The sequence below is a fragment of the Aegilops tauschii genome, chromosome 7 (assembly GCF_002575655.3).
Source record: "Aegilops tauschii subsp. strangulata cultivar AL8/78 chromosome 7, Aet v6.0, whole genome shotgun sequence".
Taxonomy (NCBI): domain Eukaryota; kingdom Viridiplantae; phylum Streptophyta; class Magnoliopsida; order Poales; family Poaceae; genus Aegilops; species Aegilops tauschii.
In genome coordinates, this window is record NC_053041.3 from 44,621,573 (window position 1) to 44,641,728 (window position 20,156).

Consider the following 20,156-nt stretch of genomic DNA (forward strand, 5'->3'; position numbering starts at 1 on the left):
GATTCAAATTCCAAGTTCATATGTGGTCCTTATTAGTGCTTTATCTTGTTCTGCATTAAACAGTAGGTTAAGTTGCTTAAACATGCATGACACCAATACAGATGGATAGAATGGATTTTTTTGATCATTTTTCATATATAAATCTTTTCATTCTGAGCTATAGATTATTTTCTATGATTTTTTGAAGTTTGTGATATTTTCTGGAATTTCCTGTATAGAAATAATTCCAGTAATTAAATTGTTTATTACGTCAGCAGTGTGTCACGATGACGTCAGCGGTCAACGGGGTCGTCCAGGTCAAACCTGACGTGTGGGTCCCCTGTGTCAGTGTCATTGTTAGTTAGTTAAACTAATTAGAATTAATTTAACTCTAACTCAGGTTAATTAGCAGGCGGGCCCCACTGTCAGTGACTCTGGGGGGTCAAACCCGTGGTCAAACCACGCTGACTCGCCGGCGACGTCCAGACGCGGTGGAGGCTGCGGGATTCCTCCTCCGGCGACCAAAGGGGCGGCGGAGGGCACCTACGCGTAGCTGGGAGCAACCCGCGTCGATTGGTGGTGGAGGTGGAGCTCGGGGTCGTCGGAATCGACGCCGGCGACGAGCTGTACGGCTGCCGGGGTACGGGTGTAGTCGAACCCGTCGCTAGAGAGCACGGCGAGGGGCGTGCGATGGTGCTACGGGCTCCTGGCGATGCAGTGAAGCTAGCGGCCATGGTGGTGCGACCGTTGGATGGCCGGAGCCTCGTCGGCGACGAGCTCGGCGGCGACGCGTGCGGGTGAGCTACGTGCAGTTGCTACGGAGCTCGAGAGGGAGAATGGAGAGGATGGAGAGGTGGCCAGGCTCACGGTGGTTGCGACGGAGCGAACGGCGAGGTCGGGGGCGAACTGCTGCGGTGGTGACGGCGGAGGGGATTTCCGGCGGTGGGCGGTGAAGGCGAGGTCGGAGCAGTGGCTTCGGGGCAAGCGAGCGCTCGGGGCCCAACTTGCTCGAAGGAGAAGGCGACGGCGGAGCTGCTGGACACGGTGGGGCGGCGCGAGGACGACGGTGGCTACGGCTACTCCGGCGAGGTGGCAGCGGCTGCGTCGGCCATGGTGGAGGAAGGCGAGGGAGAGGCGATGGGGGAGAAAGGAGGTGTCCAGGGGCTCGGGGGCGCGACGTGGGGTCGTCCTGCTCGTCCACGGGCGAGGCGGCAAGCAGGTGGCGCCGTGGCGAGCTCGCGCACGCCGGCGTCACCTCTGTGCCTGCTCTGGCGGGAGCAAGCAGCTGACTGGCCATGGGCCAGCACAATGCTGGGCCGCCAGGTGGCCTGCCAGGTAAGTTCCCTCTCTGCTTTCTGTTTTTCTTTTTATTTGTTTCTGTTCTGTGTTTTGAAATAGTAGAAATACTATTCCATTTAGGAAAATCCAGAAAATATTCAGAGGCACCTTTGAAATATTCTCAACAGCCTAAAAATACCTTCAAGATTATTTGGGCATTTTAAAATATTTATAGGATTTAAATTGCCCAAATGCAAATACTTATGGCTTGGTGAAAAATCCAGAATATCCTCCAAAAATATGAAACCATTTTTGGCAGAGGTTTTAGCCAGGACCAAAGATGGTGAACATTTTTGGAGGGCATTTCAGGTTCATTGAAAAGGATTTTAATAAACCCTAGTTGTGTTAGGGGGGTGCTGGGGGTTTCTGGCATCCCCATTTCAAGTTTCTAGGAAAAGTAGACATGATGCAACACTCTAATGCATGAACTAGCTAGGATGTGACAACCGGGTTGTCCAGTACCGCGGCTACTACCGCTGCTTCTGGGAACTCGGCTTTCGTGTTGGGTTTGCGCGGAAATGCAACGGTAGTGTGAAGCGATAGTACCGCCTTTAAGCAGTAGTACTACACGCTACTACCGCTGCACTACCACTCCCTCTAGGTCTCGATGCACTCTCAGCGGAGGTGAAGCGGCTGTGGAGGGCAGCACTACTACCTATAAGCAGTAGTACCACTTAGATGGGCAGTAGTACCGCCATAGCAGTTCTACTGCTTCTCTCCTGTTCCTGCTCTGCTTCTGAGTAACCCCGAGCTGCAATCCCAGCGGTAGTACCGCTCCGGCTGCACTACCCCTCGTGGCTTCGTGCCATTGCACTACTTTTGGGTTACTACCGCCCGAGCGGTAGTGCCGCTTTGTGCGGGCTGGGAGCAAGGTAACAGTTGGATTTTTTTCCTCCTATAAAAGGGGTTCTTCTTCCCCTTTGAACCTTATCCTTTAAGCTCGTGTTCTTCCCCATTATTGACCTTCTTCGAGCTTGCTAACTCTCAATCCCTCCAATGATTCTTGCTAGTTCTTGAGGGAAAAGAGAGAGGAGATCCAGATCTATGTTTCCACCAATCACTTTCTCCTCTATGTGAGGGGAACCCCTTGGATCTAGATCTTGGAGTTCTTTGTGTTCTCTTCTTTGTTCTTCCTCTCATTTTCCTCCCTATCATTAGTTGCTTTGGTGGGATTTGGGAGAGAAGGACTTGGGCACTCTGTGTGCCCTTGCCATTGCATTTGGTGCATCGGTTTGAGTTCTCCACGATGATACGTGGAAGTGAAGTTGAGAAGCTTGTTACTCTTGGGTGTTTGGGCACACTAGAGCTTGTTCCTCTTGGGTGCCTTGATACCCTAGATGGTTGGTGTTGTCGAAACTCAATCATTGTGGTGTAAAGCTTCGGGCAAGCGTCGGGGTCTCCAATTAGGTTGTGGAGATCGCCCAGAGCAATTTTACGGGTACCGGTGACCGCCCCATAGGGTTGCCAAAGTGTACGAGTTCGGTGACCGTCACAAGGGTTGCCATTTGTACGGGTTCGGCGACCGCCCTCAAGGGTCCCTTAGTGAAATCACGACATCTTGCACTGTGTGATAGCGTGAGGAGATTACGGTGGCCCTAGTGGCTTCTTGGGGAGCATTGTGCCTCCACACCACTCCAAACGGAGATTAGCATCCACGAGGGTGTGAACTTCGGGATACATCGTGTCTCCGCGTGCCTCGGTTATCTCTTACCCGAGCCCTTTACTTATGCACTTTACTTTGTGATAGCCATAGTGTTTCATGTTATCTATCTTGCTATCACCTAGTTGTTTATCTTGCTTAGCATAAGTTGTTGGTGCACATAGGTGAGCCTAGATATTTTAGGTTTTGTGCTTGACAAATTAAACGCTAGTTTTATTCTGCATTTGTTCAAGCCTAAACCGTAATTATGTTAATGCACTAATTCACCCCGCCCCCACTAGGCGACATCCACGATCTTTCAATACAAGTACTCCCCCGCCCGAATTACGTCCTGAAAATGGATAGAAATGGATGTATCTAGAACTAAAAATATGTCTAGATACATCCATTTCTGCGACAAATAATTTGGGACGGAGGGAGTATATACTAAACATATCCTTAGCCCGTATGAATTTTCATTGATGACAACAGGAACGGAAAGAAATTCTAAAGAGATTTTAGTCTAAACATATCCAAAGCCGGTTGATAAGTTTCCAGAAAAACAATCGATCAAGAGTGCGTTTCCTGCCTATTTTGTATCCTCTATAATGTATCAGGACATGCTTTCACACCAATGGTTCAATATTTAGACGGAATACTAGTACACACCAGGATAAGGCGTCAATAAATCTTTACCTTTTTCATTCCTCATTCTAAATAGATTGATACATGAAACATACCAGTATATATATGCCCATATATGCATCCAAAGATTCATCGAGCAAACAAGCAAACACTCCAGCCTACCATTGCACCCATCCCACAACCTTGTCAACTCTTCTCTTTGAAATGGATAATGTGGTAGTGTTGATTGTCGGCACTGGGCCAGCAGGCCTTGCAACAGCAGCATGACTTAGCCAATTCTCAATTCCCTATCTCATTGTCGAGCGTGAAAGTTGCAGCGCGTCGCTTTGGTCCAACCGCGCCTACGATCGCCTCAAGCTGCATCTTCCAAAGGAGTTCTGTGAGTTGCCACACATGTCATACCCACTAGATGCTCCAACATACATACCAAAAACCTTGTTTGTGAAGTACTTGGATGACTATGTAGAGCGTTTCAATATTCAACCCAAGTATCTCACTAGTGTGGAGTCATCCACATTTGACGATGACAAAAAATGTTGGTCCATCATGGCACATGACATGGCAAAGAGCACAATAGTCAGGTTCACAGCAAAGTTTCTTGTTGTGGCAAGTGGTGAGAATAGTGCAGAGAATATTCCAATGATCCCCGGACTGCAAAGTTTTCCGGGTGATGTCGTCCACTCCTCAAGCTACAAGTCAGGCAAGAGCTACTCTGGCATGAATGTATTGGTCATTGGATCTGGCAACCCTGGAATGGAATTTGCTTATGACCTTGCGGCCTATGGTGCCAATACTTCAGTCATTATACGAAGCCCGGTATGTACACGCACTATATATTATTTTTTGACCTGGAAACACTAGGGAATCCCCCACCCCCACCCTATGGGCACTATATATTTTCTGTGGGTACATGGCAATTTCTTATTATAACCACCACTAGATGGATGCAATTTTTCAGAGTTATTACTAGAAATTATGTCATGGTATAAAGCGATAGATTGTTTTATAACATGCACAAACAACTAAGCAATTAGACGAACTACACCGAAAAATTAACTCTTGAAAGAAGATGATTCTATGAAATTTTATTCGATGATGCAGGCTTCAAAAGAGATGTGACATGTTTTGTGGTTGCAGATTCATGTAATGACAAAGGAACTAATCCGGTTGGGGATGACACTTGCTCGCCGCCTTCCACTGAATCTAGTGGATAAGCTCCTTGTGATGGCGGTGAATTTAATATTTGGAAACCTATCGAGGTATGGCATCAGAAGGCCAAAAATGGATCCAATGATCCTCAAGTCAAAAACCGGCCGATCCGCTGTTATTGATGTTGGCACTGTTGGGTTAATCAAAAAAGGTATCATCAAAGTAAGTATATCCTTAACATGACATAAATTTCATAACATATGTTGTCTTTATATGGCAAGTTATCAATATTCTATTTATCTCCTACAGGTACAGGGGAGCATTAGTAAGATCATGGGCGATATAGTTGAATTTCAATGCAGTAAAAAGATATCATTTGACGTGATTGTGTTTGCAACTGGATACAAAAGCACAGCAAATATATGACTCAAGGTAACAACATCGATGTTTGAATATGTCTGAGTTTGTTTTCTTGGTGCAACAATTGTTAAATGTGCTAACAAGCTCTATGTTATTTTTTTATCCCAGAATGGCGAGAGCATGTTAAATGGCAATGGACTGCCCATCAAAGAATATCCGAATCATTGGAAAGGCGAAAATGGGCTCTACTGTGCTGGGTTAGGAAGGAGAGGATTGGCTGGTATTGCAGCAGATGCCAAGAATATCGCCAATGGCATCAAATCAGTGATAGGCGCTATGTCCAGCTAAATTATCAAATAGTGAATGCGTCTTCGACAACGCGATGCCTTCCATCACTAGGCTCCTCAACAAGAGCAAGGATGAGATCCAATGATGGGGTAAGGCAGGGGCACAAGGACCGCGGGTTGTTCTTCACCAATCCTCGGATGTCCACTGAGTTGTATGATGTACTATAAAATTAACCTCCTAGGAGGACTATAACTTCCCCCCATCCTTTCAATGCAATGAAACGCATAGGTCATTTGTGTTTTCTCGATTTGTTTTTTTATCTTTTACAAGTAGTTTACCAGTGCTAGACGGTTGATTTTTTGAAAAATCTATCCACGGCCACCTGTCTATCTATCTTCATCTATATTTGATAGAACCAGATTTTTGTTTATTTCAAGGTTCATATGTGCCAGGGAGTAAGCATTAATTTTATAATATAATCAAGGGATTTATACTCACATGGTGAAAAGAGCTTTGTAATTTTTATTGAACGGTTACCTACAGTATTTTATTTACTTGAATTTACACATGCAAAAGTCGTCCCCTTGAACATGATGTTCAACAACAAGGGACTAACTGCCTGCGAAAAAAAAACAAGGGACTAAGTGCAATTAATACAAGGACAATGCTACATCTACGTAAACTAATCTATGTACTTTACGTAATGTGCAACATAGACACTCTGGATTGGATATAGGAGGATTGTGGGGCCACCTCCCTCAAAATCAGGGGGGAGAGAATCATTGTTAGAAAGTCTACGTTATACACCCCTCGTATAAAGGGTAGTATAGACTTTTGCCTAATCACCGTATATGTTGTACAAGGCTAATTAGAAACGGACACAGAACTGCCCCCTCCCCCCCTGCGGCCTTGGCTTGGCCCACCCCTCACGGTCTTTGCGTACAGGGCTAGTTTAGAAACGGGCGCACAACTCCCCGGCCCCCTCCCACCAACGGGCCAAACCCTATTCGGCGCCTTTAGCGCCCGAATATGGCATTTCTGCAAACGGGCGCATACCCCTCTCTGCGCACTGGGCCGGCCCATTTCTGCCCTTTTTTTTGTTCTAAACTGCAAAAAACTGTGGGCTGTTGACACTCGAACTCACATTAGTGAACCTTTTTCACATTAGTGAACTTTTTTACCGAAATTGGTGAACCTTTTTATAAACCTGAGAACCTTTTTTCAAAATTTGGTGAACTCTTTTCAAATTTGTGAACCTTTTGTGAAAACTAGTGAACCTTTTTCACATTAGTGAACTTTTTTACCGAAATTGGTGAACTTTTTATAAACCTGAGAACCTTTTTTCAAAATTTAGTGAACTCTTTTCAAATTTGTGAACTTTTTTTATCTAAATTGGTGATTTTTCTAAAATCAATGAACTTTTCTCAAATCCATGCACTTTTTTTTTTAAAATTTGGTGAACTCTTTTAAAATTTGTGAACTTTTTTTATCATAATCGATGAACCTTTTTAAAATCCATTAACTTTTCTCAAATCCGTGAGCTTTTTTCAAAATTCAGAGAACTATTTTCAAATTTGTGAACTTTTTTTAAGAAAATTGATGAACTTTTTTCGATTTTATGAATTTGTTTTGAGAAAATCCAAGAACTGCTTTTAAAATAGATGAACTTCTTAAGAATTCGTGAAATCTTTTTTCATATTGACGAGTTTTTCCCCAAATAATTTATACTGGGACCGGAAAAATGGTCAAATAGCGTGTTTTTCAATTGATGACATCAAAGCGATGGTGGTGCAGTGGTTAGTCGCTCGTGTATTTAGAGTTGGCATGCTGGTTCATTTTTGCTAGACGCCAGCGATGCTGGGCCGGCCCATGCTGCCTTCGAGCGCCAGCTAGCCTAAGCGGCGCTGATGGCGCCGAAGAGGACCTCTCCACCAATGGCCTGTGCTTGGCCCATTCATATTTTCTTTTGTTTTTCCAAACTTCAAAAATGGGCAAGAGTAGGTTACAATCCCTCAACCTAACGGATCAAGTCAACTAGGACAACCAACTCGGCCACAACAACTTACGTGCCAATAAACTGTTTTTCCTCTTTTTTGTTATGCGTCAACTATGTAACACTACAACGAAGGCTCTAATTATATTTTTTGTGTTTTCTTTTGCCAGTTTTTCTACAGTTTTTTATTTTCCTTTTTCCTGTTTTCTTTCTTAAAAGCATGAACCTTTTTCAATTTTCTAGAACTTTTTTCAAATCTGTGGTTTTTTCAGTTTTTTGCAAACTGTCTAGTTAACATTTTTTAAAATCCATGAATATTTTTCAGTTTTTTGCAACTTTCTTAGTGAACTTCCTTTTTAAAATCTGTGAACTTTTTTAAAATCCATGAATTCTTTTTCAAAAAATGATGAAAATTTTCCAAATCCGAGAATTATTGTTCAAAATCCGGATGCTTTTTCAAATATGTGATTTTTTTTCAAAATTGATGAACTTTTTTCAAATCCGTGAACTTTTTGGTCCAAATCGATGAACTTTTTTCAAACCAGAGAACTTCATTTCAAAACCCATGAACTTTTTTTCCAATTCGTGAAGTTTTTTCAAATCTAACAATTTTAAAAAAAAATTATGAATTTTTGTCTAAGTTTGTGAACTTTTCAAAATCATGAACAAATTTCGAAATTCATGAAATTTTCCAATTTTCTGAACAATTTTTGAATTAATGCACTTTTCCCCATCCTTTCAATGCAATGAAATGCAAAGGTCTTTTGCGTTTTCTTGAATTTTTTTATCTTTTTCATGTAGTTTACCAGGGCTAGTGTGCTAGACAGTTGATTCTTTGAGAAATCTATCCACTGCTTCTCGATTTTTTTTATCTTTTTCATGTAGTTTACCAGGGCTAGTGTGCTAGACGGTTGATTCTTTGAGAAATCTATCCACTGCCACCTGTCTATCTATCTTTGATAGAACTAGTTTTCTGTTTATTTCAAGGTTGATATGTGCCAGGGAGTAAGCATTACTTTTATAATATAATCAAGGGCTTTATACTCACATGGTGCAAAGAGCTTTGTAATTTTTGTTGAACAATTACCTACAGTATTTTATTTATTTGAATTTACAGATGCAAAAGTCATCCACTTGAACATGATATGTAACAACAAGGGACTAAGTGCAATTAATACAATCCCAAATCATCAACAGCAAATGGTGCAAAAGATAATCAAGTCAAAGTAGTTCATTTCTTCATGTCAAACACACACGAGTAATTGCAGTAGCTTCCAAGTTTTTATTTATTACTCCAAACATTTGCTTGATATGTACGTGATTCAGCACCCATCTTCAAGCCAAGCCAGGATAGATGCTTTATACCCGTTCCATATTAATTAGTGAAAAAAATCTAGTTTAATCTACCACTGAGCACAAACGTAATTTCCTTCGCAGAACCACCTTCAGCAGTTGCTTCGCCACTTCCGTCAGAGTTTAGACATCCTCTGGTGTTCTTCCCTTTCTGTAGAGGCAAGGAGAATGAAGTGTACCTCTGTTTGCGCTTTGTTATTAGTCAGACTAATATTATAGGCATGGCATTCAGATTTCATCCATAGGCATGGCATCCAGATTTCGTCGATTATAGCTACCATTTATCAATGTGCAAATGGAATTGCTAGAACTAGTCAATGTTGGAAATTCATTCTCAGAATCGATCACATCAAATCACCCAATAAACATGCGCACATAAAACTGATAGCCAAGGGCCCGTATCGAGCCCTTTGTTTTTCTCTTTATTTCAATTTTCTGGTTTTCTCTCTACGGCTACAAAACTCACCCAACGCTGCGTACATATACACATAGCCAGGACTAACTATCCTACTCGAAGCCGACTCACCCAAGCCAACACGTACCAAAACTAGCGCATGAAACCGACTCAACCGAAACTAATTCAATTCCTATACGTACTACTTCTCAGTACTAGGACACGGCCAACTCCTGGCATACAAGCCAACGAAGACACAAAATCGGACTCTCCTAACCACCGGCTACCTTGATTACGCTTATACTAATTCTTACAAAACTCAACTAGTAAAGCTCACACACATAGAATTGTTTGGATTATTCCAACATTCACCCCTAATTCAAACATCCGAATTTTTATAGAAACGAGACACGTAGACGACACCTGTTCAACTTGTCATGTTGGCTGCCTCTGGTGAAGCGACTTATCGGATCGTAACTTCTCTCTTCTTGCAACGATGGCCACCACTTCCTCACCATCTTTTTTCATGCCGACTTGTAGACTGAAATCAACGATTACCCGGACTACCAACGATTACCCGGAGTTCCAGCCACGCTGCCACATCTTAGCGTGTTACATGCAGACTAAACGTATAGCCTCATGCAGGAACTCAACTTAACTGATGCGCGTCCTCTTCACGTTGGTCTTCATCTTCTCGTTGACTACTTGCACACGGGGAGACACATCTATTCACCCGCCACATCTTATTTCTTTGTCGTTGGTGCCACAACTTACCAAACGACATCTCCTATCCAGCGGCAACACAACTCGCCATATGCGTGCAACTCATCTCCACCGTATACGAACTCGCCGTTACTCCTTGATCACGAATGGAAATGCAAGGCACAAATTCATTTTTCCGCCTGCTCTCGCTCGCAATTCTCCTTCGCCAGTGACGCATATCAACTGTAACAGAAGACTCACACACCTGAACTCTTGGACGCACCTTATAAGAACTCATGTGCACACCTAGACGACAGCTTGCAACTTCGCCATCTCCATCTTGCACCCTCCAACAATGATCTCGATGATTTCCTCGATGTCGCAACTTTGGCACCTCCATAACCATCAACGATCACCAACGCGTTGCTGACGACAGCCCTGTCGCCCTCCTCCAGGTAGTTTCGTCGAACGACGATCACCTCGTCACCTTGCTTGCGACAGCGTCCACGCCGCCGTTTCGTCGTCGCTCCGCCGAACGACTATCTCTTATCCTCCACGTCGCTACACCAATGAATGTATCGCCCGCTCCTCGTCGCTGCACCACCCAGCAACTATATCGCCCGCCCCGAGGTGCTTGTCGGGTCACCACCCCGTGGCAAGTGCAGCTTCACCGCGACCTTGCTCTAGATACCAAATGTTGGAAATTCAGCCTTAGGATCGGTCACATCAAATCACACGATGAACACGCACACACAAAACTGATAGCCAAGGGCCCGTATCGAGCCCTTTGTTTTTCTCTTTATTTCTATTTTCTAGTTTTCTCTCCACGGTTACAAAACTCACCCAACGCTGCGTATATATACACATAGCCAGGACCAACTATCCTACTCGAAGCTGACTCACCCAAGCCAACACGTACCAAAGCCGAAACTAATCCAATTCCTATACGTACTACTTCCACTAGTAGAAAAAGAGGCTTCCATACGCCCCCATTAGTCCCCAAAATAATCGAACCGCGACAAAAGGGGTCTTTAGTCGCGGTTCGGGAGGAGACCCGCGACCAACTATCTGGGACCCGCGACCAACTATCTGGGCCCAGCGCGCTCGGTCGACAGCTGGCGGACGGGAGGGGCTTTAGTCCCGGTTGGCCTGGCCAACCGGGACTAAAGGTCCCCGAAGGCCTTCAGTCGCGGTTGGCCAGGCCAACCGGGACTAAAGGCCCATCCAGCTGGCGGACGGGAGGGGCTTTAGTCCCGGTTGGCCTGGCCAACCGGGACTAAAGGTCCCCGTAGGCCTTTAGTCGCGGTTGGCGAGGCCAACCGGGACTAAAGGCCCATCCCTATATATAGGACTCAGCTCACTTCACAATTTTCAGAAGGGGGTGGTGGGTTTGCTTTTGGTTCCTCCTATGCACACAAGGTGTTCGATGAAATGCCCGAGAGCCTGAAACAAACATGATATGAAGTGTCCGAGCCACACTTGAGCTTTCTCATTTATTTTTCCTCCGCGATCGCGGTTAGCAACTTGAACCTTTCATGTGTCATTGATAAAATATGCATGTGTGTAGTTCATTGTTTAATTTGTATTATTTCTAGCTAGTTAGTTTAACAAATGCATGATGGTTAATTATATACTTTATATAATAATAATGCAGATGAATCGGCAATGGATGTACGGTCCCCGACTCTCCGGCGAGTTCACTACGGGTTTGAAAGATTTCCTCGTAGTGGCAAATGCGAACAAGCAGCGAGGTTTTATTATCTGTCCATGTGCTGTCTGTAAGAATCAGAAGGGTTACTCCTCCTCAAGAGAGGTTCACATGCACCTGCTTCGGCGCGGTTTCATGCGAAGCTATAATTGTTGGACCAAGCATGGAGAAAGAGGGGTTAGAATGGAAGAAGATGAAGAAGGGGATGATATCGATGACAACTATCATGATCATTTCGGTGATACTTTCATGGAGGATGATGCTGAAGGTGGGGAAGGGTTAGGTGAAGGTGAAGAAGAGGCACATGATGAGCCCGCTGATGATCTTGGTCGGACCATTGCTGATGCACGGAGACGCTGCGAAACTGACAAGGATAGGGAGAATTTGGATCGCATGTTAGAGGATCACAAAAAGTCGTTGTATCCAGGATGCGATAATAGTCTGAAAAAGCTGGGCTGCACACTGGATTTGCTAAAATGGAAGGCACGGGAAGGTGTAGGTGACTCATCATTTGAAAATTTGCTGAAAATGTTGAAGAATATGTTTCCGAAGAATAACGAGTTGCCCGCCAGTACGTACGAAGCAAAGAAGGTTGTCTGCCCTCTAGGTTTAGAGGCTCTAAAGATACATGCATGCATTAACGACTGCATCCTCTACCGCGGTGAATACGAGAATTTGAATGAATGCCCTGTATGCACTGCATTGCGTTATAAGATCAGAGGCGATGACCCTGGTGACGATGTTGAGGGCGAGAAACCCAGGAAGAGGGTTCCCGCCAAGGTGATGTGGTATGCTCCTATAATACCACGGTTGAAACGTCTGTTCATGAACAAAAAGCATGCCAAGTCGTTGCGATGGCACAAAGAGGACCGTAAGTCCGACGGGGAGTTGAGAAACCCCGCTGATGGAACGCAATGGAGAAAGATCGACAGAGTGTTCAAAGATTTTGCAGCTGACGCAAGGAACATAAGATTTGGTCTAAGTACTGATGGCATGAATCCTTTTGGCGAGCAGAGCTCCAGCCATTGCACCTGGCCCGTGACTCTATGCATCTACAACCTTCCTCCTTGGTTGTGCATGAAGCAGAAGTTCATTATGATGCCAGTGCTCATCCAAGGTCCAAAGCAACCCGGGAACGACATCGATGTGTACCTAAGGCCATTAGTTGATGAACTTTTACAGTTGTGGGCCAGACCTGGTGTACGTGTCTGGGATGAGCACAAAGGAGAGGAATTTGACCTACGAGCGTTGCTTTTTGTAACCATCAACGAGTGGCCTGCTCTTAGTAACCTTTCGGGACAGACAAATAAGGGATACAATGCATGCACGCACTGCTTACATGAGACTGAAAGTGTACGTTTGGTTAATTGTAAGAAGAACGTGTACCTGGGTCATCGTCGATTTCTTCCCCGAAATCATAACGTAAGAAAGAAAGGCAAGCATTTCAACGGCAAGGCAGATCACCGGCCGAAGCCTGCGGAACGTACTGGTGCTGAGATATTTGATATGGTCAAGGATTTGAAAGTCATCTTTGGAAAGGGTCCTGGCGGACAATCAGTTCCGCGGGGAGTTGACGGGCACGCACCCATGTGGAAGAAGAAATCTATATTTTGGGAGCTAGAATATTGGAAAGTCCTAGATGTCCGCTCTGCAATCGACGTGATGCATGTTACGAAGAATATTTGCGTGAACCTGCTAAGCTTCTTGGGCGTGTATGGGAAGACAAATGATACAAAGGAAGCACAGCAGGACCAGCAACTTTTGAAAGACCCAGATGACCGGCATCCGGAATGGTTTCAAGGTCGTGCCAGCTACGCTCTTACCAAAGAAGAGAAGGTCATTTTTTTTGAATGCCTGAGCAGTATGAAGGTCCCGTCTGGCTTCTCGTCGAATATAAAGGGAATAATAAACATGGCGGAGAAAAAGTTCCAAAACCTGAAGTCTCACGACTGCCACGTGATTATGACGCAATTGCTTCCGATTGCTTTGAGGGGGCTCCTACCGGAAAATGTTCGAGTAGCCATTGTGAAGCTATGTGCATTCCTCAATGCAATCTCTCAGAAGGTAATCAATCCAGAAGATCTACCACGGTTACAGAACGATGTGGTCCAATGCCTTGTCAGTTTCGAGTTGGTGTTCCCACCATCCTTCTTCGATATTATGACGCACCTCCTGCTCCACCTAGTCGAAGAGATTTCCATTCTCGGTCCTGTATTTCTACACAATATGTTCCCCTTTGAGAGGTTCATGGGAGTATTAAAGAAATATGTTCGTAACCGTGCTAGGCCAGAAGGAAGCATCGTAAAGGGCTATGGAAATGAGGAGGTAATTGAGTTCTGTATTGACTATGTTCCTGACCTTAAGCCGATTGGTATTCCTCAATCACGGCACGAGGGGAGACTAAGTGGAAAAGGCAAGATCGGAAGGAAATCCACGATATGTATGGACGGTCATTCTATGACTGAAGCACACCACATAGTTCTGCAAAATTCCAGCTTTGTGGCTCCGTACTTCGAGCAACACAAGAATATTTTACGCTCGGACAACCCGGGGAAGCCTGAATCCTGGATTAGAAAGGCCCACATGGAAACTTTCGGCAGTTGGTTGCGAAAACATTTAATGAATGACAATGATGTTGGAGATCAGCTGTACATGTTGGCCAAGAAACCATCTTCGACTATAACGATTTTCCAAGGGTACGAGATAAATGGGAATACATTTTACACCATCGCCCAAGATAAAAAGAGCACCAACCAAAACAGTGGTGTCCGCTTTGATGCAGCAACTGAGAATGGGCGAAAGGTCACATATTATGGTTACATAGAGGAGATATGGGAACTTGACTATGGACCCTCCTTTAAGGTCCCTTTGTTCCGGTGCAAATGGTTCAAGCTAACAGGAGGTGGGGTAAAGGTGGACGAGCAATACGGAATGACAATGGTGGATTTCAACAATCTTGGTTACCTTGACGAACCATTCGTCCTTGCCAAAGATGTCGCTCAGGTTTTTTATTTGAAGGACATGAGTAGCAAACCGAGGAAACGGAAAGATAAGAAACGAACAGTACATCATGCGATGATCCAAAGCGCCACATTGTTCTTTCAGGGAAAAGAAACATCGTGGGAGTGGAGGACAAGACAGACATGTCAGAAGATTATAATATGTTTGGTGAAATTCCGCCCTTCAAAGTGAACACTGACCCAAGCATTAAGTTAAATGATGAGGATGCTCCATGGATACGGCACAATCGTAAGCAAGCAGGGACACAAGGGAAGAATTGATGTGTAATAATTTATTGTACCAAACTTTGTATTTGGTCGATGAACTGAATGATGTATCAAACCTTTTGTCAAACCTTCAAGGGATCGATGAACTGAATTTTTTGATATATTATTTGTATTTTTAAGATTTTAAAATGAATTAGTTTTATTTTTCTGATTTTTTTATATATAATTGTATTTTTAAGATTTTAAAATGAATTAGAAACAAAATAATATAAACTTTAATAAAATATATAAGTACAAACAAAATAAAATAAATTTTAATAACATAAATAAAATTTATGACACTAAAATTATCAAAGTATTTTCTGTTCAAAACATTATAAGCAACCTCTAGTATTTTTGAAACTAAAATTATATAAAATTGATTCAACTAAAAATATCGAAGTATTTTCTGTTCAAAATCATTGAAAGCTAAAAGAATTTTCATAAAGAACTTTTTTTCTTAGAAACTTTAATAGCAAAAATAATTATCATAAAGTAAAATAAATAAGTAATTAGAAACAAAATAAAATAAAATAAATAAGTTTTTTGTTGTAAGTAGAAACAAAACAAAATAAATAAAGCAAAAAAGAAAACAAAAAACAGGCAAAAAATAAAAAATATGCCACCTACTGGGCCACCACGGCCTGAATACGACTAGTAACCCATCGATGGGCCAGGATTCAGGCCCGCAGAAGGCCCAGTAGGCTCATCAGGCATAGCAGTCACAATTAGGCCCGTAAGCCTGCAATGGAGAGGAGCTCAAGAGGGGAGCGGCAGTGGGGCTTATAAACCACTGCGCGCCCCTCTCAACTAGCGAGGTGGGACTAAACTAACGAGGGGAGCGGCAGTGGTAGCAGCACAATGCCTTTAGTCGCGGTTGGGGAGGCGGACCGCGACTAAAGGGTACCCTTTAGTCGCGGTTGTTGTCCCCAACCGCGACTAAAGGGTCTTTGTGCGCGGGAACGAAAGCGGCGCCAAAACCCTTTAGTCCCGGTTGGGGAGGAGGACCGCGACTAAAGGTCGCGGTTGGTGTGGCCAACCGCGACTAAAGGGTACCTTTAGTCGCGGTCCGCCTCCCCAACCGGGACTAAAGGTACGTCTATATATACTGCACTTAGCAGTTTCCGCCACTTCCCATTCTCCTCTCTCGACGCCGAAGGCCTGCCCCGACGCCGATCGCCGCCCGACGCCCTGCCCCGACGCCGAAGCCCTGCCCCGACGCCGACGCCGACGCCGAAGCCCTGCGCGCCGCCGCCCCCGTCCCCAGTGAGCGCCGCCGCCGCCCGTGCCCTGCCCTTAGCGCTCCGCCGCCGCCGCAGCGTGCCCGTGGCCCTTGCCCGCCGCCCGCCGCCCGACGCCCTGCCGCCCGCCGCCCGCCGCCCGCCGTCCGCTGCCCCTGCCTGCCATCCTCCGCGCGCCGGCAGAAGAAGAAGAAGGAAGAAGAAAAAGGAAGAAGAAGAAGAAAGAAAAAGGAAAAAGGAAGAAGAAGAAAGAAGGAAGAAGAAAACAAAAGAAAAACAGAAGAAAAACAAGAAAAAGGAAGAAAAAAGGAAAAAGGAAGAAAACAAAAGAAAACAAAAGAAAAAGGAAGAAGAAAGCAAAAAAGAAAACAAAAGAAAACACAAGAAAAACAAACAGAAGAAAAAAAACAGAAGAAAAAAGGAAAAAGGAAAAAAGGAAACAAAAGAAAACACAAGAAAAACAAACAGAAGAAAAAAACTGAAGAAAAAAGGAAAAAGGAAAAAGGAAGAAAAAACAGAAGAAAAACAAAAGAAAACAGAAGAAAAAAAGAAGAAAGAAAAAGGAAGAAGAAAAAAATGAAAACCAAATGAAAACCAAATGAAAACCAAAAGAAAGAAGAAAGAAAAAGGAAGAAGAAAAAAAATGAAAACACAATGAAAGAAGAATGAAAAAGGAAGAAGAAAAAAAGAAGAAGAAAGGAAGAAGAAAGGAAGAAGAAGAAAGAAAGAAGAAAGAAAAAGGAAGAAGAAAAAAGGAAGAAGAAAAAAAGAAGAAAGAAAAAGGAAGAAGAAAAAAGGAAGAAGAAAGAAAAAGGAAGAAGAAAAAAAAGAAAACAAAACAAAAGAAACCAAATGAAAACCAAAAAGAAAGAAGAAAGAAAACCAAATGAAAACCAAAAGAAAGAAGAAAAAAAAAGGAAGAAGAAAAAAAGAAAGAAGGAAGAAAGAAGAAAAAGGAAGAAGAAAAAAAGGAAGAAGAAAAAAAGAAAGAAGAAAGAAAGAAGAAAGAAAAAGGAAGAAGAAAAAAAGAAGAAAGAAAAAGGAAGAAGAAAAAAATGAAAACCAAAAGAAAGAAGAAAGAAAAAGGAAGAAGAAAAAAAAAAGAAGAAAGGAAGAAGAAAGGAAGAAGAAAGAAAGAAAGAAGAAAGAAAAAGGAAGAAGAAGAAAGAAAGAAGAAAGAGGAAGAAGAAAGGAAGAAGAAGAAAAAAAGAAGAAAAAAGGAAGAAGAAAGAACCAAATGAAAACCAAAAAAAAAACAAAGAAAACACAAGAAAAACAAACAGAAGAAAAAAAACAGAAGAAAAAAGGAAAAAGGAAAAAAGGAAACAAAAGAAAACACAAGAAAAACAAACAGAAGAAAAAAGGAAAAAGGAAAAAGGAAGAAAAAACAGAAGAAAAACAAAAGAAAACAGAAGAAAAAAAGAAGAAAGAAAAAGGAAGAAGAAAAAAATGAAAACCAAATGAAAACCAAATGAAAACCAAAAGAAAGAAGAAAGAAAAAGGAAGAAGAAAAAAAATGAAAACACAATGAAAGAAGAAAGAAAAAGGAAGAAGAAAAAAAGAAGAAGAAAGGAAGAAGAAAGGAAGAAGAAGAAAGAAAGAAGAAAGAAAAAGGAAGAAGAAAAAAGGAAGAAGAAAAAAAGAAGAAAGAAAAAGGAAGAAGAAAAAAGGAAGAAGAAAGAAAAAGGAAGAAGAAAAAAAAGAAAACAAAACAAAAGAAACCAAATGAAAACCAAAAAGAAAGAAGAAAGAAAACCAAATGAAAACCAAAAGAAAGAAGAAAAAAAAAGGAAGAAGAAAAAAAGAAAGAAGGAAGAAAGAAGAAAAAGGAAGAAGAAAAAAAGGAAGAAGAAAAAAAGAAAGAAGAAAGAAAGAAGAAAGAAAAAGGAAGAAGAAAAAAGAAGAAAGAAAAAGGAAGAAGAAAAAAATGAAAACCAAATGAAAACCAAAAGAAAGAAGAAAGAAAAAGGAAGAAGAAAAAAAGAAGAAGAAAGGAAGAAGAAAGGAAGAAGAAAGAAAGAAAGAAGAAAGAAAAAGGAAGAAGAAGAAAGAAAGAAGAAAGAGGAAGAAGAAAGGAAGAAGAAGAAAAAAAGAAGAAAAAAGGAAGAAGAAAGAACCAAATGAAAACCAAAAAGAAAAACAAAGAAAACAAAACAAAATACTTGGCAGTGCTCAATAATCTTATTTTTTAATTCCTCCTCCTGTATGTCCCCTTAATCTTATTTTTTAATTCCTTTATACTTAAAGAATTTTTACTACATGCAGGAGTGACATATGGCGGACGATAGAGCCGAGCCGCTTAGGGATCCGGAGGCTGAACGTTATCTAATGGGCATCATCAACAACGAGATTCCTTATGTGCGAGGCTCAGAATATGAGCAAGAAGAGGATGTAGTCTCTTCTTTTCTGAACCTTGAAGGTGGAACAGAGATTGTCGATGATCAAGAAGGTGAAGGAACGGACATTGTCGACGGAGGTCAACCGTCAACAAACGACGATCTCGAATTGCAAGTAGCAACCACCTCCGGCGAGGTATATATATACATTGAGCCTCTCGTGATACAAACTTACTGAAATGTGAATACATATGTATTAACGCGCGCGACTCTCTTTCTTTTTTTAGCCCTCCGGATCGAGTACGACAAAGCATGGCAAATCCAAGGAGATGAAAACAGGAGAAACATATGCCATTGAGTTTGTCAGTGAAACTGGCAAGCCCCTACAGCACACCTCAAAGTTTATCAACCAATGCGGAGTCGTTGTTAGAGACAACGTCCCGATCACCGTCCAGTAATGGAAGGAGCCAAAGAAGGCACGTATTGGTTTCAGTTTTGTCGACAAGAGAACGAAAAAGGATTGCTGGAGAAAGCTTATGGAACATTTCATTCTACCTCCGGAATACAACAAAGTCGATGAATTCGGTAACGAGGTTCCGGGTGGACGTCAGAGGAGGAGGCTAGTTAAAGAGTTCGCTCTTCAGAAGATGGGCGAAGCATTCCGGAACTTCAAGAAAAATTTAACCCGTGACTATGTCAACAAGGGCAAGACTCCGGATTTCAATGGACAACATGAGAAACTGAAAGATGATTGGCCAGAATTTGTGAGGCAAAAGCAATCGGAGCATTTCAAGGAAATATCGAAAAAAAATAAGGATAATGCGAGTAAGAAAAAGTTCCATCATATTATGGGGCCAGGAGGATACCGCCTTTCGGAGCCTAGGTGGCAGAAGATGGAGGAGGACCTGAGGGTGCGAGGAATCCCTCTAGGTACAGAGGGATGGGACCCAAGGGCCAAAAGCTGGTGGTACGGGCATGGGGGATCGCTAGACCCGGAGACCGGGGTGTGTGTTCACCGGCAGAGACAGTTTGCTCCCACCCAAGCCCTTATTGACGCAATGACCCAAGCTCAAGTGGGCTTGATCAAGTTCAACAGAGAGAAAGACGCACTGACAACAGCCCTCGGGAATGATGAACACGGAGGACGTGTACGAGGCAAAGGCAAAGTTCCGTGGAAAGTAGGGTTTTCCCAGGACAATGACCCGTACTGTTACAGAAGCCGTAAGAGAAAGACGGACCGGGATGCAGATCTTATGATGAAGTTTGCATCGGAACTCCATGAGTTGAAGCAGACCGTGCATGAACTAGTAAAAGAAAAATCGGCTGCAGGGCCGCATGAAGATCATGAAGCGGATCGCGGAAGCCAGCAGCGGAGAAGCAGCGTGGCTTCCACGGATGCCCCGCCTGGTGCTAGTGCACCGATGATCGAGATTCGTGCACCGGAGCCTCACTACCCCGTGGATGATGTAAAGGAGATGAAAGAATGTGATCTGCATTATCCCGTGGGGAACGTTTCCACGAAGGTAGCTAGCGGCAGTGCTTTACCCTGTACACCTGGAGCACTCCACCACAACAACCCCATTGCATATGGCTATGCTCGTGTCACGGTGGAAGACATAGTCCAAGGGTTTGAGGACCTGGAGATTGACAAACCTACACCCGAAGGGGAGAGAAGACTTGGAGATGTCAAGCGCCAGTTCATTCTATGGAAAAAGAAGTACATAGTGTTTCCAGGCGAGGCGCCAAGGCTAGCAAGTCCACCCCC

General features: G+C 43.2%; 1 protein-coding gene across 1 annotated transcript; it reads left to right on the forward strand.

The window, feature by feature from the left end:
* Positions 1 to 4,147: 4,147 nt before the first annotated feature.
* Positions 4,148 to 5,458, forward strand: LOC141026751 (probable indole-3-pyruvate monooxygenase YUCCA11). The gene is made up of 4 exons (XM_073503598.1): positions 4,148 to 4,417; positions 4,739 to 4,972; positions 5,060 to 5,131; positions 5,279 to 5,458. Exons 1-4 carry the CDS (start codon positions 4,148 to 4,150, stop codon positions 5,456 to 5,458), a joined length of 756 nt encoding a protein of 251 aa, XP_073359699.1.
* The last annotated feature ends 14,698 nt before the right edge of the window (positions 5,459 to 20,156 follow it).

What these genes read in the sequence shown, in the direction of transcription:
- LOC141026751 (XM_073503598.1), top strand. Translation starts at nt 4,148, where the DNA reads ATGGCACATGACATGGCAAAGAGCACAATAGTCAGGTTCACAGCAAAG. An exon ending in CAGTCATTATACGAAGCCCG is followed by an intron (nt 4,418 to 4,738) that starts GTATGTACACGC and finishes TTGTGGTTGCAG; the next exon opens with ATTCATGTAATGACAAAGGA. An exon ending in GTAAAAAGATATCATTTGAC is followed by an intron (nt 5,132 to 5,278) that starts GTGATTGTGTTT and finishes TTTTTATCCCAG; the next exon opens with AATGGCGAGAGCATGTTAAA.